The 17921-nt window shown below is 46.5% G+C and overlaps 1 protein-coding gene across 1 annotated transcript; it reads left to right on the plus strand.

Moving 5' to 3' along the window:
* Nucleotides 1–10444: 10444 nt before the first annotated feature.
* On the plus strand, nucleotides 10445–17676 carry ALAS1 (5'-aminolevulinate synthase 1). Its single transcript, XM_084214230.1, has 10 exons — nucleotides 10445–10721; nucleotides 11469–11675; nucleotides 12654–12809; nucleotides 12892–13114; nucleotides 13571–13755; nucleotides 14333–14512; nucleotides 14682–14846; nucleotides 15953–16221; nucleotides 16679–16841; nucleotides 17395–17676. The coding sequence occupies exons 1-10, from the start codon at nucleotides 10523–10525 to the stop codon at nucleotides 17553–17555; spliced, it is 1908 nt and encodes a 635-aa protein (XP_084070356.1). The 5' UTR covers nucleotides 10445–10522; the 3' UTR covers nucleotides 17556–17676.
* Nucleotides 17677–17921: the final 245 nt, after the last annotated feature.

A 17921-nucleotide genomic window follows, 5' to 3' on the forward strand; every position in this document is an offset into this window, starting at 1 on the left:
GAGCTTTTGAGGACTCAGCACAGAGCAGAAGCATTAAAAATAGTGTTTCAGAGGAGAGATGGATGACTAATAAGCCCTACACTGACAACTGTTGGGAGAGGAGGGCAGCTTAGTACTAAAGCCATGTCTCTGGGGATCCTTATTAAGGTGTCACTTGTGCTCACCACCACCCCCAAAGGCATTGTATTCCCCAACATGAACAAATGACAGCACGCCAGGGAACAGACACAATTAAACCAGGACAAGTAGAAAGGAGAAAAGCTGCCAAGTAAACATAAAACAGTATTTTTACCCAAGGAAACTTTGAAAAGCAGAGCAATCAAATTCACAGTATATGCACCAGCACTGTAGACATGCACTGCTCTCCTTCATCCAAGTACAGCTGGGTGAGGGACTGTACTACAGTGAGATCATTCCATGAAAACTGGGTCACTGGTTATCAAACCCAAGAGACAGTGCCAGGACTTTGGGAAGGATGCACTGAAATCACTTCTTCTAATTAAAATATGAGCCTAGGAAGCATCTCTAGTTTACTTGCTCTTGTAATTAGAGCTTTAAATTTCAATTACTTGCTCAAAATCTCAGTGTTCTTCATGGTAGATAATCCTGACAGTTTTTACTATAGAGGAGGCAGGCAGTTTTGGGAAGGAAGCTGAAATAAACACAGGAAAGGTTAGCACCTTTCCAAGAGAGTAGAGAGCACAGCTCTCACAGAGCAATCCATGGCCTCAAAGGATCACAAGTGCACTCAGAGCTTGCCCCCATCATACCCCACAAAGAACAGCAGAGCTGTTTGCTGTGCTAAGCACCAGCCTCCTCTCTACCTCTTCCAACCAAAGTGCAAAGCCAGATGCTACACAAGCCCTGAAGATCCTTCTGGATTTCAGCACTAGAGAGCACAAAGATCCAGAAGGTTTGCACATCTTCACTTGTTAGAACTGTTGGTTCTCTTTTGTGGTTGAAATGGTGGCTGTCCCCTTCTCAGGCACACCACCCTCCACTACAGTGGCTGCATTCTTGCTGCAGGTTAGAGAGGATGAACATTTGGAGAGGAGGAATATTTGCTCCATATCAGAGCCTGGCCAATAAGCGTGCATGGCCCAGCATGGCATCTCTCCCCAAAATTACTTCTTGCAAGTTATTGTTGCCTCACAAAATTCAGCTTGACAAAAAAACCCAATCTCACACCCACCTGGACACAGAGATTGCTCAGCACACTCCATCAGAGGCAGAACTAACCTTAAAGTAGTGAATGGGCTGTGGAAAAACATTGCAAAGCAACCCAAGCACCCCCAGTTAAACACTGCAATTATACATCATTATGTGCTGTATTTGCAGACTTCAAAGCACCAAAGAGGTACAAGGAAATATAAAACTGCCATCAGGGCTTTTGGGGAAACAGTTCAGCCACTGCCAGCTTTGTGCAGTGGAGCTATTTCAAAGTTGTCTAGTGCTACTGATGGATGGAGAACTACTAGTTATCCTTTGCCCCGAGTTCCCTCTCCACACAGAGCCACCACACCTCACTCTCACAGGCTCAGTACATCCTCCCCATGTGATCAATCATCCTTACCAGTGCCTAGAGAGGGTGTCTCACAACAGGTCACCTGGAGTAACATAGAATTATTTCTATTTTGTATTAATTAATGCATTATTAAATTTCACAGTGAAAACACAATGCATCTTTTTGAGAACATGAATTCTAAATTGCCTTTTCAAGTTAAACTTTGAAGCAGAGACTTTTCAAGACTAGAGGTCTTAAAAAAAAAAAGATAAGGAGTACAAAACTAAATCATCAGAACTACACTCCAGTTTTCCTAAAAGCTTGTGGGATGTCTGCAGGAATTTCTGGGTTGCAAGTCTGAAGAGACTAAAATATCTAATGTATATATCCATAAAATTATCAGACCTCTCTATAAAACCACAGCACACAGGTCAATCACTTGATCCATTACTAGTGCTAAGCTGGCAATAATCCTGCACTCTCCCTTGGTTTGCTCTTACAGTCAGTGGGACATGAGAAACCAGGCACAGAAGTAAAGAGAATGACTTAACCTCAGGTTTGTGTTTTTGCCATTTCAATCTTAATGTCTCAGCTTATCCCTCTCAACCTTTTTGTTATGTAATGTTTGCACTTCCATCTCTTTCCAGGACATTCTCTAGAATCAGTTTTCATCTTCTTTGCCCAGGGCTGGGACAAGATGCATTTCCAAGAGCAAGCACATGCCTAACCCCAATTAAGCAGCGAGATTCTGGAGAAGAAGACCTTAAAAGCTCTGAGTTCTTTACCACATCTCCTGGAGGCACAAGAGCAACACATTTACCCACCATTACCACCACCCCAAGCCAACACAACACAACTAGGTTTGCTCAGCACACCAAGCCAAAGACAGCTCACTCCTTTGAGTCCTCTAGTCCAATAGATCTCAGCTGGAACGATGATCAAAGCAGCTGCAGAACCATCAGGTCTTATAAACCAATGCAGACAAGGCTGCCAGCAGGGTCACAGTACCCCAAGAAACCTCCCAGTCCAGCTGTCCTGGCATCCTCACTGCTCCTGGTACCGCCTGTGCTGCTTGGCAGGCAGAGCGGCCTGGGAGCCTTGGAAGTGGAGTCAGAGCTTTGCATGACTGAGGCTGTTTGTAAGACAGGGCACACAGAGCACTTGGCAGCTTTTGGGAGAGTTCAGTACCAAAGCAAACAAGGCATGGAAACCTTGCATACTCCAATAATCTCAATACGTCACAGAGTTTCTCTGATCTGCAGCTTTCAAGTTCAGATTTGGAGATAGAGTGTGCTAATTTCCTCCCTTAATATTTCAGCACAAGGCCCCTTCTTCCCTATAGCTGACACTCTTCTCATTTTAATACCTTATCACCACCCTCCATCTGTAATCTTCAGTGCATAAGGAGGAATAGCATGTCTTGCATCTCACAGGTTAAGCAACAAGAGCTATTGCAAAACAGCACAGCAAACACCATGGGCAGAATGCACATGGGGAGGTGGAAGCATTTGGAGCTGGACCTTAAGAAGGCTGTAAACTCATTCTTCCACCTTTCTGGTGTATACACAGGCTGTGGTGTTCCACTTACAGGAGAATTTGGCTCTGTGAGGTTTTATACCCCCTCTTACCACACACTTTCATGCTATTTTCATGTCTGGAAAACCTCTACTTAAATGTGAGGCATCCTCCTGCTCTACTGCTTGGCCACTTTACCTCAACCCTTTGGACTACTTCTTGCAAGGAGCTAATTCTGACTGTACAACTATAGCATCCAATATTAACTATGACAACTAATTCTAAAACTATAAATTTTCCCTGGCCATTGATGGAAACAATGAAAGATCAAAACTGCTTTACACTTTACTCTGTTACTGCTTGCCTTCTCCAAGACAGTTCTTAAAACTGTCTCACAGCCAGCAATATCTAATGCTATGAAATGACTGGATAAGGAGAAAAGCCACCCAGCTAACAGAGTTCTGTTGCCTCACTGGGTACTCATTCATGGGATAACACCTACACAGAAACGCCCAGCTTGGCTCTTGTCAGGAGCAGGACTTTCCCCCACCTTCTCACGTCATCAGCAGGTATTTCATTCTGAAATACTTCTCCTTACTTCACTGAATTTCACTGCTCTTTGCAGAAGAAATTATATTACCAGATGTGTAAAAGAAGAACAAACCTTTGCTGAATCAAACCACAACAACGAGCCTTACTAATAGGTGTACTGTGACTATTAGGACTTCACTGGATGCCTTTACCCCTATTCCCAGGCTGAAAAGGCAATCTTACTTGTATTGCTATGCCTGGGAACAGCAAGGCAGCATGTAAAGGCTGCAGGAAATAGTACTGACTAAAAACTGTCCAGTCAGGGAATCTTCATTTTGACAAAAAAAAAAAAGGACATCAATTTATACAAAGGATTTCACTTGCTGTATCAATCTGAGTCTGTGGTGACTGGAAAGAAGTGAGGGCAGTTTTATTAATTCTGCTGCCTTCTCAGGTGTCCATGGCAGGCCCATGGGACAGGTAGACAAGTCAGAGAGATGATTTTTGGTTATGATTTAACACCGGTAGGCACCAAATCCACACACAGCCCATACTCAGTTCCCCCTTTCTCTCAGATGGGGCAGATAATCTCTCAGATGGGGGTGAAAGTGTAAAAACTTGTAGGATTTTACACAAGTTAAAGTCAGTTTAATACGTAAAAAAGGACAAAAGTGACATACAGAAAACAAGTGATGCCAAAGAAAACAATTGCTTACCATCAACTGACTGATGTCCTGCTAGTCCCTGAGCTATGATAGCCCCAGCCAACCTCTACCCTCCCAGTTTAACTGCTGATTTGGATGTCATACGGTGTGGAATATCCCTCTGCTCAGTTGGGGTTGTCCCTCCCAACTTCTTGTGTGCCCCCAGCCTACTTGCTGGCAGGGCAGTATGAGAAACAGAAAAGCCCTTGACACTGCACAAGCACTGCTCAGCAATGACTGAAATGTCCCTCTGTTATCGTTGCTGTTTTCACCAGAAATCCAAAGCACAGACTATACAAGCTGCTATGAAGAGCACTAACTCTATCCCAGCCAACACCAGCGTATTTTTAGAGGACAAGAGGGAGAGAACAAGGTCGGCTCCTTGCTTTCCAGCAATCTTCTTGACAGAAAACTCCCAACACTGACATTGCTTCAAGGGAGAGAGCCCATAGGCTCCAGCACAGCATTTTTCACTGCTATGGGTTGATTTCTTGTTTTCAAGGACTTGGACAATTCCTCTTCTGCTTTGACTTCCACCTGCCTGCCAAAGCCCACAATAGCATAGGTATGAGCAACACTCGGGGCTCTCACTAGAGATACCTGGTATAGCACAGATGCTTTACTCCATAAGCATGAGTGTCTTTCTTGAGTGTCTTTCTGGGCCTAAAGCATTTAAATTCAAACAAGAGGCACACACTGCTCTCCTCTGACAGCTGTCCTTCCTACAGAGAAGCAGACTATCTATTTGAATACTTTCTGGAAAACTCCATTCTATTTCTATAAAGAGCTCTGATTAAAACTCCAAGTTCTTTCCCCACCCTTTCACACCTTCAATATAGGAAGCACTTGAATTTACATTTTCTAAGGTATTTCTGCTCTCTGTTGAGTAGACTTCAAGCTCCTAAACTGGATGTAGAAGGTGCTGTCTCTGACTGAGTACCTAATGAGGAGAAGTGAGGGCTGAGATATGCAAGGAAAGTGACAGGCTGAATAACTTCAATAACCATAACTAAAAGTATACTGGTTGGGGTCTACTGGTTCTTTCTAAGAGAAGAAGGAAAACTGCGTGAGAGAGGAGGAAATGAGGGTGTGGAGGCAAGTCATGGCAAGTGCAGCAAAGCACACAGTAGCTGGAAGGATTAGTGTATCATTTCCTGCTATGCTTTGCTGCACAAAGCAAGACAAACTGAACAATGAAAGATAAAAAAAAAAAATTATTACATGATTTCCCACATCTGAAGCAACTGGAGAGATGTCAGGGAGATATTCTGGACTTAGGATAAGCCATTGGTGGATGTGTTAATCAGCTGGGCTGTGGACTGCAACAGCAGTGTGGGGTGGTGCCCTTCAGTGGGACAGCAAGGTACCTTGTATGAGGGTGGCAACAGCTTCCACTGCCCGGACTGAGCCTGACTCACCCCCCTGTGATGGGACTTTGCCAGGAAACCAAACTCCTCCGCAGCAGTGGGCAGCTTCTAGGGCCTGGCAGACAGGAAAAGTGTCCTGACCCAACAGCCTTGTGAGGGCCCACCAGCAGTCCATGAATTTAAGGGATCCATTACAGTAGGGAACAAAACAACTCACGCTTGTTTGTATGAGATGGGTACAGATCTTGCCTGGCCTGTGTCAGTGAGACAGGGGTGCTGCTCAGCCACTCTGCAACACGAGCCTCAGCATCCAGCAGCTCCTCCAGCTTGCTCAAACTCTCTGCTGCTTAGAGGGTCCTAGAAGGGAATGAGATTTCCTGTTCTGTCATGTAAAGAAGACACTGGCTCCAAATCAGGAAACGTGCTAAAGAAATTCACCATCGGAAGAACTGTCACTATGCAGCTGCTATAACAAACCTCCAATTTTGCCTTAAAAGGTAAATAAACTAAATCCTCTCTAAGAACTGCTGGTCTCAGGACCGGAGGTGGAAGTTCTCAGATGAAGCCTGGAATCCGAGTCTGGATTAAATCCAGATGTCAGGCTCACACCCACTCCCTCAGAAAATTCAGATCTCAATATAGACAAGGGTTTGTGCATGGGGAGGGGGAATTGTTTTTCTGGCTTGCCCCTCTGACACTGACAGGATGGGAAAAAATTAGGAATATGTACAGTCCTGACTTCAGAAGTGGGCAAAAGGGATTAGATGTTGCTAATTATGGTGCAGTTACAGCCTTTCATATGAACAGGCTGAATGCAGAAGGGCTCTGACCCTTGCTTTTCTGCTGAGGATGTAAATGCTCTCTTCAAAGCATAAATTTCATGAAAATTCTATTAAAGGAGCTACCTGCAGACAAATGCAAGAGCAGATAAATGCTATAAACCTGTGAACCAAGTTCTGTCTCCAGGAATACTGGGGCAAACATGCTTGAGAGAAGAGGGATGGGAGGGAAGTATTCAATGTAACTTACACCTGACATACATGGTAAACCAGCAACATGGAAAGCGACCATCTTCACCAGCAACTCTTCAGGGACATCTGCAGACATTAACTTGATCTTGTGGCAGGGGATTTTTCCCCATTTCAATTTCTCTGTGGGAAGCACTTTCTGGGGCTTCTCACCCACCACCCAAACTGATGGAATATAACCTTGTTTTCCCTTAACTTTTATTGACCTAAGAAATTGATGATACATCAGAACAGAATGGACTTTAGGAAACTAAAATCAGCAGAGATTCAGGATAGCCGAGAGTCTTCCTCTGCCACTGCAACACAGGGGACTTTCAGGTAGATTAAGCTTCCTCTGCTCAATCCATCTGGTCTCAGGGACCAGCTGTAAAGGCTGCTCCAAAACATAGGTTCAGTAAGGAAATACTCACCTTCTGAGCTACATTTTATCAGGGCCAGCTGAATAAATTTGTTCTCACACCAGTGCTACCCCCCCTGCTTAAACCTTTTTCTCCTTTATTACACGTTCCCCTGCCCTTTCAGTAGTGCCAAGCAGCCATTCCTTCTCCCCTGCCTGCTGTACCTGCTGTCTCTCTCCGATCTAAGCTTGCTTTTTCTCTCTCAGGTTGGGCCCCCTGTTCCCTCCTGGGCTGCCACTGACCCTGCTGCACACTGTGCTCCTCCTGCAGTGTGGCAAACAGCATTTGTTTCTCCTGAGCCCTGTAGGATGGCAGTAATACACTGCCACAATTAACATCCTTAAACACTGTTTAATTAATCCACTGAAGCCCAAAGAAATTTTAATTAACGGCAGCTTTATTAGTATTTACTTCACCTTCAACACGTAAGCTCTGGCAGTATTTCCAAAGGGAGCAATGACACTGGCAGAGCCGTTGACAAGACACCCTTTTCCTGACTTTTCCCTGCTCTGTGGCTCCCAGAGCTCCAGCCAGCTCTGTGCACTGACAAGGACAGCTCCTTCAGCCCCCTCCAAGATGAGGGTCAACGTCGTTCCGCTGCTCTGCGCAATTCCTGTCATGTTCAAGGTTAAATAAATTCACCAAAATTAAGCCTTAAAAGAAGTGTTGTTGGAGTGTGTGACGAACAGCACAGATTGGAGGAGTCTGACAGGAAAGCTGAGAGTTCTGCTCCATTTGGAGATCTCCATATCATAGCCAAGGTCGCAGTGTCTCAGCTGCCAGCCTTGAATGATGTTTGTGTAAAAAGCAGATGCTCTTCAGGCTTCACATGCACTGCTGAACACAAGCCCACCAGTCTCTGCATTCCAGCAACCAAGCAGACTAACGTACTTCATCCCTCAGCCCTACAACATGGCAAGATGCTGCTGTTCACATTACCAGGATAAAGGAGGATTAGCAGATTTCTGAGGGATCTAACCTGCTGTGGCAGGTGTCCAGGCAGACAAGCTCTGCAGCGTCTTGCAGCAGATTTGCGCTCATTTGCACAACACCTTTCTCTGGTGCCTCTTACAACAAAACACACATGCCCTCTGAGCTAAGTATCATGGACAAACGTTAAGGGAAAAATCGGAGGAGAAAGAAAAACACTCTCAACATACTATAAATCAAGCTTATGGGACTTGATTTCTGCTGCCAGAACTGCAATTAACCCCAGGAGCACAGGAGTGGTCCCTTAGGCCCAGACACATGAACTGTGCTCTAAGGACACTTGTCAGGTATTCACAAGTTAGAATGCTGTGATGCTCCCTCAATATTTAGAATAACTGATGTGATACAAAACTTCAGGGTAGAGAGTCAAATGTTGATGTTCCAGGAAACAGGGACAGCAGTAATCTGAAACACAGATCAGGCGTCTTTAAACTTATTATTTTGCTAAATACTCGAGGTATGTAACACTAGCCAAAACATAGTTGTGGGGGGAAAAAAAAAATTCTTAATGAGCAACTGAACTAATAATTCAGAACACTATCCTAGTATTACCAACTGACCAGGACTCCTGCTATCATAACTGTCAGCTACAGAGGCTGAGGTCAAATACCACTGACCTACTTTAATAATTTATCTACAGAACAAATTAAAACTAGCACATATCTGGTTTAATGACACCAATTATGCATTACACTGACAAATACTGAGTTAAGATCTGAGCATTGAGACTTATATAACACTGTCTTAAATTTCTAATAAGCAAGAAGTGAACTGTGCTTAAAACACTCCTACTAAAGTCCTACTAAAACCCAAATCCCATACCCTGCCTTCTACAACCCCAGCGAACTTTTTCAGGGCTTTGTAAGTGGTACATGAGGGCAGAACTCTGCCCCATTTCCTGCCTCAGAGCTTAGTAACACACTGGAGCTGACATCAAATCTGACACTTGATTATGAGGTTTTCCTGCTGACCAACTTACTCAGATCCCAAAGTTTACAAACTGCATGCAGCATCCTCAAAGCAAGTCAGTGGTGAATAAAAGAGGGTCAGGCAAATACCTTGCTGGTTGTCCCCCAGATTAATCTGCAGTACCTAATGCTAAAGAAGTGGTTTTTAAAGCCAAATTTGTGTTTAGCAGCCACAGTCCTATACAGGCTTTGTACTTTTCTAGTCGTGCTACGTGAGCACCTTCCAGTAACTACACAATGTGACTTCATGCAAGGCAAGAGCCAGGAGTGACCTTTAAGAAGGCTCTCCTCCAAACTCCACACCTGTTACAAAACCCCTCCTGCCCCAAAGCGCCCAAGACGGCTCTTGGCTCTCTACCCAAATCCTGTCTTCCGTGAAATTGCTTCACAAGATGAGGGAAAAAAATGTGTTGTCGTTCTTCCTTCTCCACTCTTTCCACACTTGAGCAGTCAGTGCTTACAGGAAGTAGCACTACTGTGGTTTGAATGGCCACACACACAAGGAGAACTCCTTTTGCCATTACCCTCCCCACCAAATACTCTTGTAAGCAAACAAGGTTTAATGTCTATTGCAAACCAGAGAATGAAGGGTTCTATTTTACTTGTTGCTGTTGTTCTTCCCTTCAAAACTCGGCAAAAATGCAATGGTGAAAGCCTGAGCATCACCTACAGAGCACCTGTTAGATTAATATCAGCTAAGAGGAGTTCAGGATCCCACCACCTGAGCCCCGGGCACGGGCTCTGCAGGGATTCAGAGGGGCATTTAGGAACAAGACAGCGAGACGCGTCCGACCAACGCCGGGTTACCCCCAGCGCAGCTGACTCAGAGCTCGCCTCTTCCCCCGGACGGGCGCGCCGGGGTGACCCCGAGTCTCCTGTCCTGGGGGCGAGGGAGCCCAAACCTTCTGGGAAACACGCACTGCACAGCCTGGGGCTCTGGAGAAACCCGGAGCAGCGCTTCCCGTGCGGACCATGCCCACACAGCCGCGGCTCAGGGCCGGCTGCCCCATCCCCTCACAGACCGCCGGCAGTACCCAAGCCCCCTCCGTACCCTCCAGCGCTGCGGGAACGGCTCAGCCTCCCGCACACCCGCACAGCGGCCCTATTCCCCCATGGCGTCCACACCTGCTCCAGCCCTCACAACCCCTGGGGGCTGGGACGCATCCAACCCCTCACGATCCCGGAGGTCTCTCCCTGTCCTCGTGACGCCCCCAGCCCCTCACGACCCCCAGAGGTCTCTCCCTATTCTCAGGCTGGAGACCTGAGACGCGACCATTCCCTCACAACCGGTACAAGTCCATCCCGTACCCTCACGCTGCCGCCAGCCCCTCACACCGTCCAACACCCGAGCCGCCAGCGCCGCCCCCGGTCCCTCCCCGCGCCTGCGCAGCCCCACCGCGCCTGCGCCGCGCCCCCCGACTCTATAAAAGCGGCAGTGCGGGAGCGCAGCGCGGCGTCGCTTTTCCGTCGCTGGTGTCGCTTTGCCGTCACCTCCGGTGTCCTGTCCGATAGCGAGGATGGAGGCGGTGGTGCGGCGCTGCCCGTTCCTGGCCCGTGTGTCCCAGGCGTTCCTGCAGAAGGCTGGGCCGTCGCTGCTGCTGTACGCCCAGCACTGCCCGCGCATGATGGAGGCGGCCCCGCCGGCCGCCCGCGCCCTCGCCACGTCCGCCGCCCGCGGGCAGCAGGCGGAGGAAGAGACCCCCGCGGGCCGCCGCGGTGAGTACGGCCGGGGAGCGAGCCGAGGGTCCCTGAGGGGGGAAAAAATAACGCAGACATTGCATGTCACTGGGGGAAACTTCTGGAATAGGCAGCGCTGAGGCAGGGGTTGCTTAATCCGTGAAATGTCCGCGGTAAGGAAATTTGTGACTGGGGTATGAATCAGGGACCGGCCTGTTGGGGCGTCCTGCGGCGAGCCCCGGGTGGGAATCCGGGATCCTGGGTCTCGGGGCGGTGTTTCTCACGGTACGGTGGCCCTTCACGCCACCCGGGAATATTCCTTGGGGAATTCTTCCCCAGGCACTCGGGGGAACGAGCTGAGGCTCCCAGCAGAAGAAGCTGCATGGCTTAAAAATCTCTGAAGTCCTCGAAAGAAGGTCACAGGATCACAGTTAGGTTAGAAAAGACCTCTGAGGTGGAGTCCAGCCTATGACTGAACACTGCCATGTCAACTAAACCATGGCCCTTACTGTCATAGCCAGTCTTTCCTTAAATATTTCCTTTGGGAGTTAAAGAGAGGTATTTCTGTCCCTCAGAGGTTACTGTGCTACATCTAGCATCTTAACTCAGATGTCCCTTGGGTGTTACTGGCATTTTGTGCTTGTATAAATAAAACGTGACTGCTCAGTTAAATAGTTGCGAATGGATCTTGCCAAATTAATTGCAAAAGTAGTGGATTAAAAAACTGAAGTCAGTGTATTCAAATGATGAAGCTGAAGTGTTTTCCCTTCTCTGCCTGCAATACAGAGGCCAAGAATGTCAAAGAAGTGGCCCAGCAGAATGTAGATGGAACCCAGCTTCCTGCTGGCCACCCACCTGCCAGTGCTAGCCAGAGTACAACTACCAAATGCCCGTTCCTGGCAGCTCAGATGAACCACAAGAAGAGCAATGTTTTCTGCAAAGCCAGCCTGGAACTGCAGGAGGATGTGCAGGAAGTGCAGGCTGACAGGAAAGGTACGTTCTCTGTGCACTGAAGCAGTGATTTCTCCCGAGAGCTTCTGGTGCCTGACTTGGATGTGGAGGGTGCCTGGTCTGACAGGCACCACTGAAATGATGCAGCTGGGATTATGGGAGACTGCAGGGAAAAGCTGCTGGAGAATGTAGGTGTTAATGACATACCTGTGACGTTGTGCAGGGCTTCCCTGGATGATTCTGATGTGGAATACTGTGAACTGTATTTTGATGTGCTGGCTGGCTCTAGATGTGTGAGTCAAGCTGTTACACTCGCACCCAAGCAGATGCTTAGATCTGAATAGAGCTTTGCCAGGGTGCTGGTTTAGACAAAGGCTTTATATCTAAAGATGAAGCAAAGTGTTAAGACACCAGGCAAGTACCAGCACAAATCCAAGCTTGAAAGCAGGCAAATGGTTTTGGGGTGGGTTTTTTTGTGTTTATGGAGCTAAAGGGTGTTGGCTGGCTTGCAGTGGTAGTGTGGAAGGGCTGTCCTTCAAAGGAAGGAACTTCTCAGCAGTATCAGTAAAGCCTTGCTGCCTGTCTCAGAAGGCTTATTTTACTTTCCTGCTTGCCTTCCGTGGCATAGTTTTTAAAAAAAATAAAACCTGTGCTAACAGAACAAAAAGGAAGCAGCTGACTAGAACTCTGCCTTCAGTTAGGTGTGTACCAATCCTTTCAGATGAGTGCTGTAGCTGTGTAGTGTGAATCTCTGAGTCATGATGAACCAAATACATTATAAGGAAATTTCCTGTTGTACTGTGATTGATTAGCAAGGCTAATCCTTCTGCCTTGTCAAAGGCAAATTTGTAAGCAAATAAAATAGTTCATCCTAGCAGGATCAGCAGGGGGTTTGGCGTATGTACTTCCTAAAGATTGAAATGTTGGTTTTACTTAAAATGCTTGCTTTGCTGAATTCAACTTAACTTCACTCTGTTTCAAACCAAACAGACTCACTGGAATTTATTACAATATCTGTAGGTACAGAATTTGCCAAAATACCAAGTACTTCCACAGTGAGAAAGATTGAGGCTGAGGGAGCAGAGCAGAGTGGCTTGCTCGAGAAGTTTAAGGATATTATGCTGAAGCAAAAACCGGAAAGCGTCTCTCATCTGCTTCAGGATAACTTGCCAAAATGTAAGAATGTCTGGCAAAACCCCCAGAGGCCTGATCTGTTGTGATTATTTCCTGTGTGCTGAAGTCTCCTGTCTCCTTCCAGCTGTATCCACCTTCCAGTATGATCAGTTCTTTGAGAAGAAGATAGATGAGAAGAAGAAGGATCACACCTACCGAGTGTTCAAGACCGTGAACCGCAAGGCGCAGATCTTCCCCATGGCAGACGACTACACTGACTCCCTGATCACCAAGAAGGAGGTGTCTGTCTGGTGCAGCAATGATTACCTGGGCATGAGCCGCCACCCTCGTGTCTGTGGGGCAGTTATGTGAGTGCTGCTGTGTTCTTAAGAGGGGTTTTCCAGCTGTATTTTGTGGGAAGGCTTCTGAAAAACTGATTTCTATACTGTGGGGCACAATTTGCTTCTGATGTGATTCTTGCTGTGCAGTTAAGGTTACACTCGTTTCTTGAGTGGCCACTTAGTGTTCAGATCCAGGGCTGCACTGTGTGTACGAGTCACTGATTCTGTTCCTTGAATCTTCCTTAAAAGCCCCAAATGTTACCAGATAAACTGGATGGTATATTGCAGCTGTGCTTGGTCACTGATATCTGACCTTACTGGACTCCTGAGTGTGCAGGTTGCTCAAAGACCCAACAGCTGCTTTTTGCTGCCAATTCTTCTTTAGAACAGTCCTGATTATGTAGCAGAATGTTTTCAGCAAGGATCCGTTACTCTCCTGTGTGTCCTGCAGCAATGTTAATGCCTCTCTTGGGCCCTCTTTAGGGAAACACTGAAACAACATGGTGCTGGAGCAGGAGGCACCAGAAACATATCAGGAACAAGTAAATTTCATGTCGACTTGGAAAAAGAACTAGCTGATCTTCATGGAAAAGATGCAGCACTATTGTTCTCATCTTGCTTTGTTGCCAATGACTCCACTCTCTTCACTCTAGCTAAAATGCTGCCAGGTGAGATCTCAAACTGTGCCTGTGTTGCCAGAAAAACACAGCCTTGCCCCAGGCTGTTGGGAGTATGTTTTGCAAATGGCTGTCCAAAGTGAGGATTCACCCTAATCCATGGGCAGAGTGTGGTTTGGTGGTTTTAATACCATATTCAAGTTGTGTTCAGTACAAATTACCTATATATCAACCTACTGAGATATTGAGATCTATGAGCTGGGAACTGCTGGAGGAATTAGACAAGCTGAGTCTTCTATTCTTGTGTTTAAACTCTACCTGAAAATGAGACAGCAGGAATTTAGTGCCCTCCCACTGGAAGGGGTGAACTTCTCTCTCACTGCAGAAGTTAGGAGAGTTAGATAATTATTTTCTCAAGCTCTCATTTGTGTTAGTTTGAATGCCTAAAGTAAACCTCAGATATTACTCTTGTTTCATGATCTGTAACTTGCTCTTTCAATCAAGAGTATTACTTTCAAGAACAAGCTAGCCTTGTTTCCTGAACTCTTGCCATACATAATGCAATGGTAGGAATCAGTTAATGCTTTCTATACTTAAAATGTAACTGGGCTGTAACCTGTTTCCTCAGGTTGTGAGATCTACTCTGATTCTGGAAACCATGCCTCCATGATCCAAGGGATCTGTAACAGCAGGGTGCCAAAACATATATTTCGCCATAATGATGTCAACCATCTTCGAGAGCTATTGAAAAAGTCTGATCCATCCACCCCTAAAATTGTTGCATTTGAAACTGTTCACTCAATGGATGGTAAGTTGACATCAAAGCCTCCTCTCTGCTTCTGGGCCAATTAGTCCTCAGATCATCTGTTTTAGGTCTCAAAAGTGTACAGTGCTGTAGGTGTTGTCTAGGGGTACTTCTGGGGTTTATCCAGCCATACAGAAAATCCTAAACTGCCAGTCACTGCTTTGGTTCCTAGGTGCTGTTTGTCCTCTGGAGGAGCTGTGTGATGTGGCCCACGAGCACGGGGCCATCACCTTTGTGGATGAAGTGCACGCTGTGGGGCTGTACGGAGCCCGAGGAGGCGGGATAGGAGACCGGGATGGAGTCATGCACAAGATGGACATCATCTCTGGAACGCTGGGTATGCACAGCCTGGCACTCCTGCAGGAGCTGAGGCAGCAAAGCTGCTGAGCAGCCAAATTAAGTGGGTTAGCTCAGAATCAGTCTAGTCAAATGAACTTGTTAAGGGCTGCTGGGGCCTAGGATTTTTTAGAAAGCCCAAGGGATTTAAGTGTGCCCCACAGTTTGAAAAGCTTCTGTTAAGCTACTTAGACTGCCTTAGAAATAGTTATGGTAGCTTTGTATGGGGTTTTCTTTTAAGCAAGCTAGGAAAAAGTCCTCCAGTGGCATGTTATACAACTCAAGAAGAAATTCAGGTGAGAATGCTAGTAGAGCAGTTCTCTATATTTAGTAGGACTTAGTTCCTTTATGTGAAATGGAGTGCTCCTAATCTAGAAACCTGAGATGGGGAGTTATGTAAAGAGATTTGGCAAGTACTGAAGCAACTGCTATTATCTGAGTAGAATGCAGGCTAAGGAGTAAGTTTACTGCTGAAATTTGGAAGGTTGTTAAAACACCTTTCAAAACATAAATAAAATGTACTAGAAACATTCATGCCCTTTGGAACTTCAAGTCCTGTGTTACAGCCTAATAGGAACAGAAGTGTTCACTAGACACCCTAGTTCTGTCTGTGGCTGTGTTCTGCACTCCAAACCTTTGGAAAGGAGGGCTGGTTTGAACTGCACAATCACAGTAACAGCCTTCTGTGCTCCTTAGGATCACAGGCTATTTCTAGCATCTCTGAAACAGATTATTTTAAATCTGCTGAGGGACTTAGTGTTGATCACTTGGGGTCACTGTTCAAGTCCCTGCTTGATGATTTGGCTTGGAAGGTCTTCCCCAAAATCAAAACTTGTGTATTTGATAGAGGCATGAACTGTCCTTGCTGTGCAGCAGCTAGATCCACGTTATCAAGATTGGCTTAAAAACAAAGCTGTACCATGTGCTGAGTAAATACAAGATTACTTGGGGGGGGGGGGGGGTGGCTGGAACATGCCATGACTGCATTACATTTGTGGTCAGAATAACCCATTCCTCCAAGTGGAATGCCGTGAGGTCTTGGAGCTCTTCAATAGGTGGAAAGAAAAAGCCCAGTCAGTTACCTTTTTACTTTTTTTTTTCCTTCAGGCAAAGCATTTGGCTGTGTGGGAGGCTACATCTCCAGCACGAGTTCCCTGATAGACACGGTTCGCTCGTACGCGGCCGGCTTCATCTTCACCACGTCGCTGCCGCCCATGCTGCTGGCGGGGGCCCTGGAGTCCGTGCGCACGCTCAAGAGCGCCGAGGGCCAGGCCCTGCGCCGCCAGCACCAGCGCAACGTCAAGCTCATGAGGCAGATGCTGATGGATGCAGGGCTGCCCGTAGTGCACTGCCCCAGCCACATCATTCCCATCAGGGTGAGCGCTTGGGGTGCTGTTAACACAGGGCTGTGGAGCCCGTTTGCTGTCTGTGAGCACATTGTACCATCAGGTATCAGTTACTGCCTTCACAAAGTTCAAACTCACCCTGTTGCTCAGCAGGGGTGTACCAGGAGTATGGCTAAGGCTGGTGTAAATATAAAATAGAGGGAGAAAGACTGGGTTTCATACGCTAATAGTATATGGAAAATAAGGACACTGCTGACAAGCTAGTAAAAAGATTTGGGTTGTAAACAGCTACCTGCCTAGGCTGCAGTGGTGTTCTTATGCCCAGAGTGCTCTGCAACACAGACTTTTAGCCTTTTTTTTTTTTCTTCCTGACCTATACATTACTTACCAGCCTTATTGGATTCTTACACCTTGTTAAGTTGGGCTGACAGTTTTACCAACTCTCATTCTTTTGGTTGCTCTTGTAACTTAAAATTTTGAACTTCAGGTTGCAGATGCTGCTAAAAATACAGAGATCTGTGACAAGCTGATGAGCCAGCACAGCATCTATGTCCAAGCCATCAACTACCCAACGGTTCCCCGTGGAGAGGAGCTGCTCAGAATTGCCCCAACACCTCACCACACCCCCCAGATGATGAGTTACTTTATTGGTGAGTGTACTCCTGAATCAGTGCAGTGCAGATCCTGCCTGTCTGTGCAGTCTTTATACTGAAGATGAGACTGGGAAGCACTTAAGTTTTAGATGTCATGAGCTGGGCAGTGTGTTTCCATTGCTGCAGCACATTCTGCACACTTCCCTGCTTGGAGTGTGAGATGTGAAGGCCAGTGCACTGTGACTTGGAACAGAGGGTGCAAGGCCATTGCAGGCCTATACCCAGCCAGGACTCTGCTCATGCATTGTCCAAGCCAATCTTCACATGTTACATGGATTCCAAACTCAGCTGTCCTCAGCTGAGCTGTTAACTTGTCTTAAACATGGATCTGTTCAGAGAAAGTAGATCTTTCTTGATCCTGTCAGGAGAGGTGATATGAGGATAGCTGAGACTTAGTTGCAGCCCAGTTGTTTCAAGAGGTAGATTGTGTCAGAGTGAAATCCTATTATTCCTACTCACTTGTTAGGAGAATAAATATGTTGAAACTTCTCATGCTTCCCTAAAGCAATCCAGTCTTAAGCTTTGATCTTGATAAACTTTTTTTTAACAGAAAAACTGCTGGCTACGTGGAAGGATGTTGGTCTGGAGCTGAAACCACACTCCTCAGCAGAATGCAACTTCTGTAGACGACCCCTGCATTTTGAAGTGATGAGTGAAAGAGAACGAGCCTACTTCAGTGGCATGAGCAAACTAGTATCTGTCAGTGCATGAGAGTAACAGTGTTAGTTGTTGTCCAGCTCAAGTATGGAGTCAGTAGCGTTTTTTTAATTGCTCAAGTATTTTAATTGTAGTTGAAGCACTGCGCTCTGGAAATAAATTTCAAGAGCCATGATGCCCTGTTGTGTTTGTATGCTTCTCTGTGTCCCTTCCATATCTGGAACTGATGTCTCAGGGGGTGGGATGGCATTTGATGGAATAAAACAGTGCTCTACAGCTTAGTGCCCCTCAGCTGAACTACTGCCTGTCCCATGATTATGCCCAAAGAACTGCACTAGTGCTTCCTGCACGGGCTTTATTTGTTATGAAAAGAGAAGGCAGCTTCTCTGGGACATCTTCCTGAAAGCCTTTGAAAACATG

Source organism: Fringilla coelebs (assembly GCF_963513975.1).
Source record: "Fringilla coelebs genome assembly, chromosome: 13".
Lineage (NCBI taxonomy): Eukaryota > Metazoa > Chordata > Aves > Passeriformes > Fringillidae > Fringilla > Fringilla coelebs.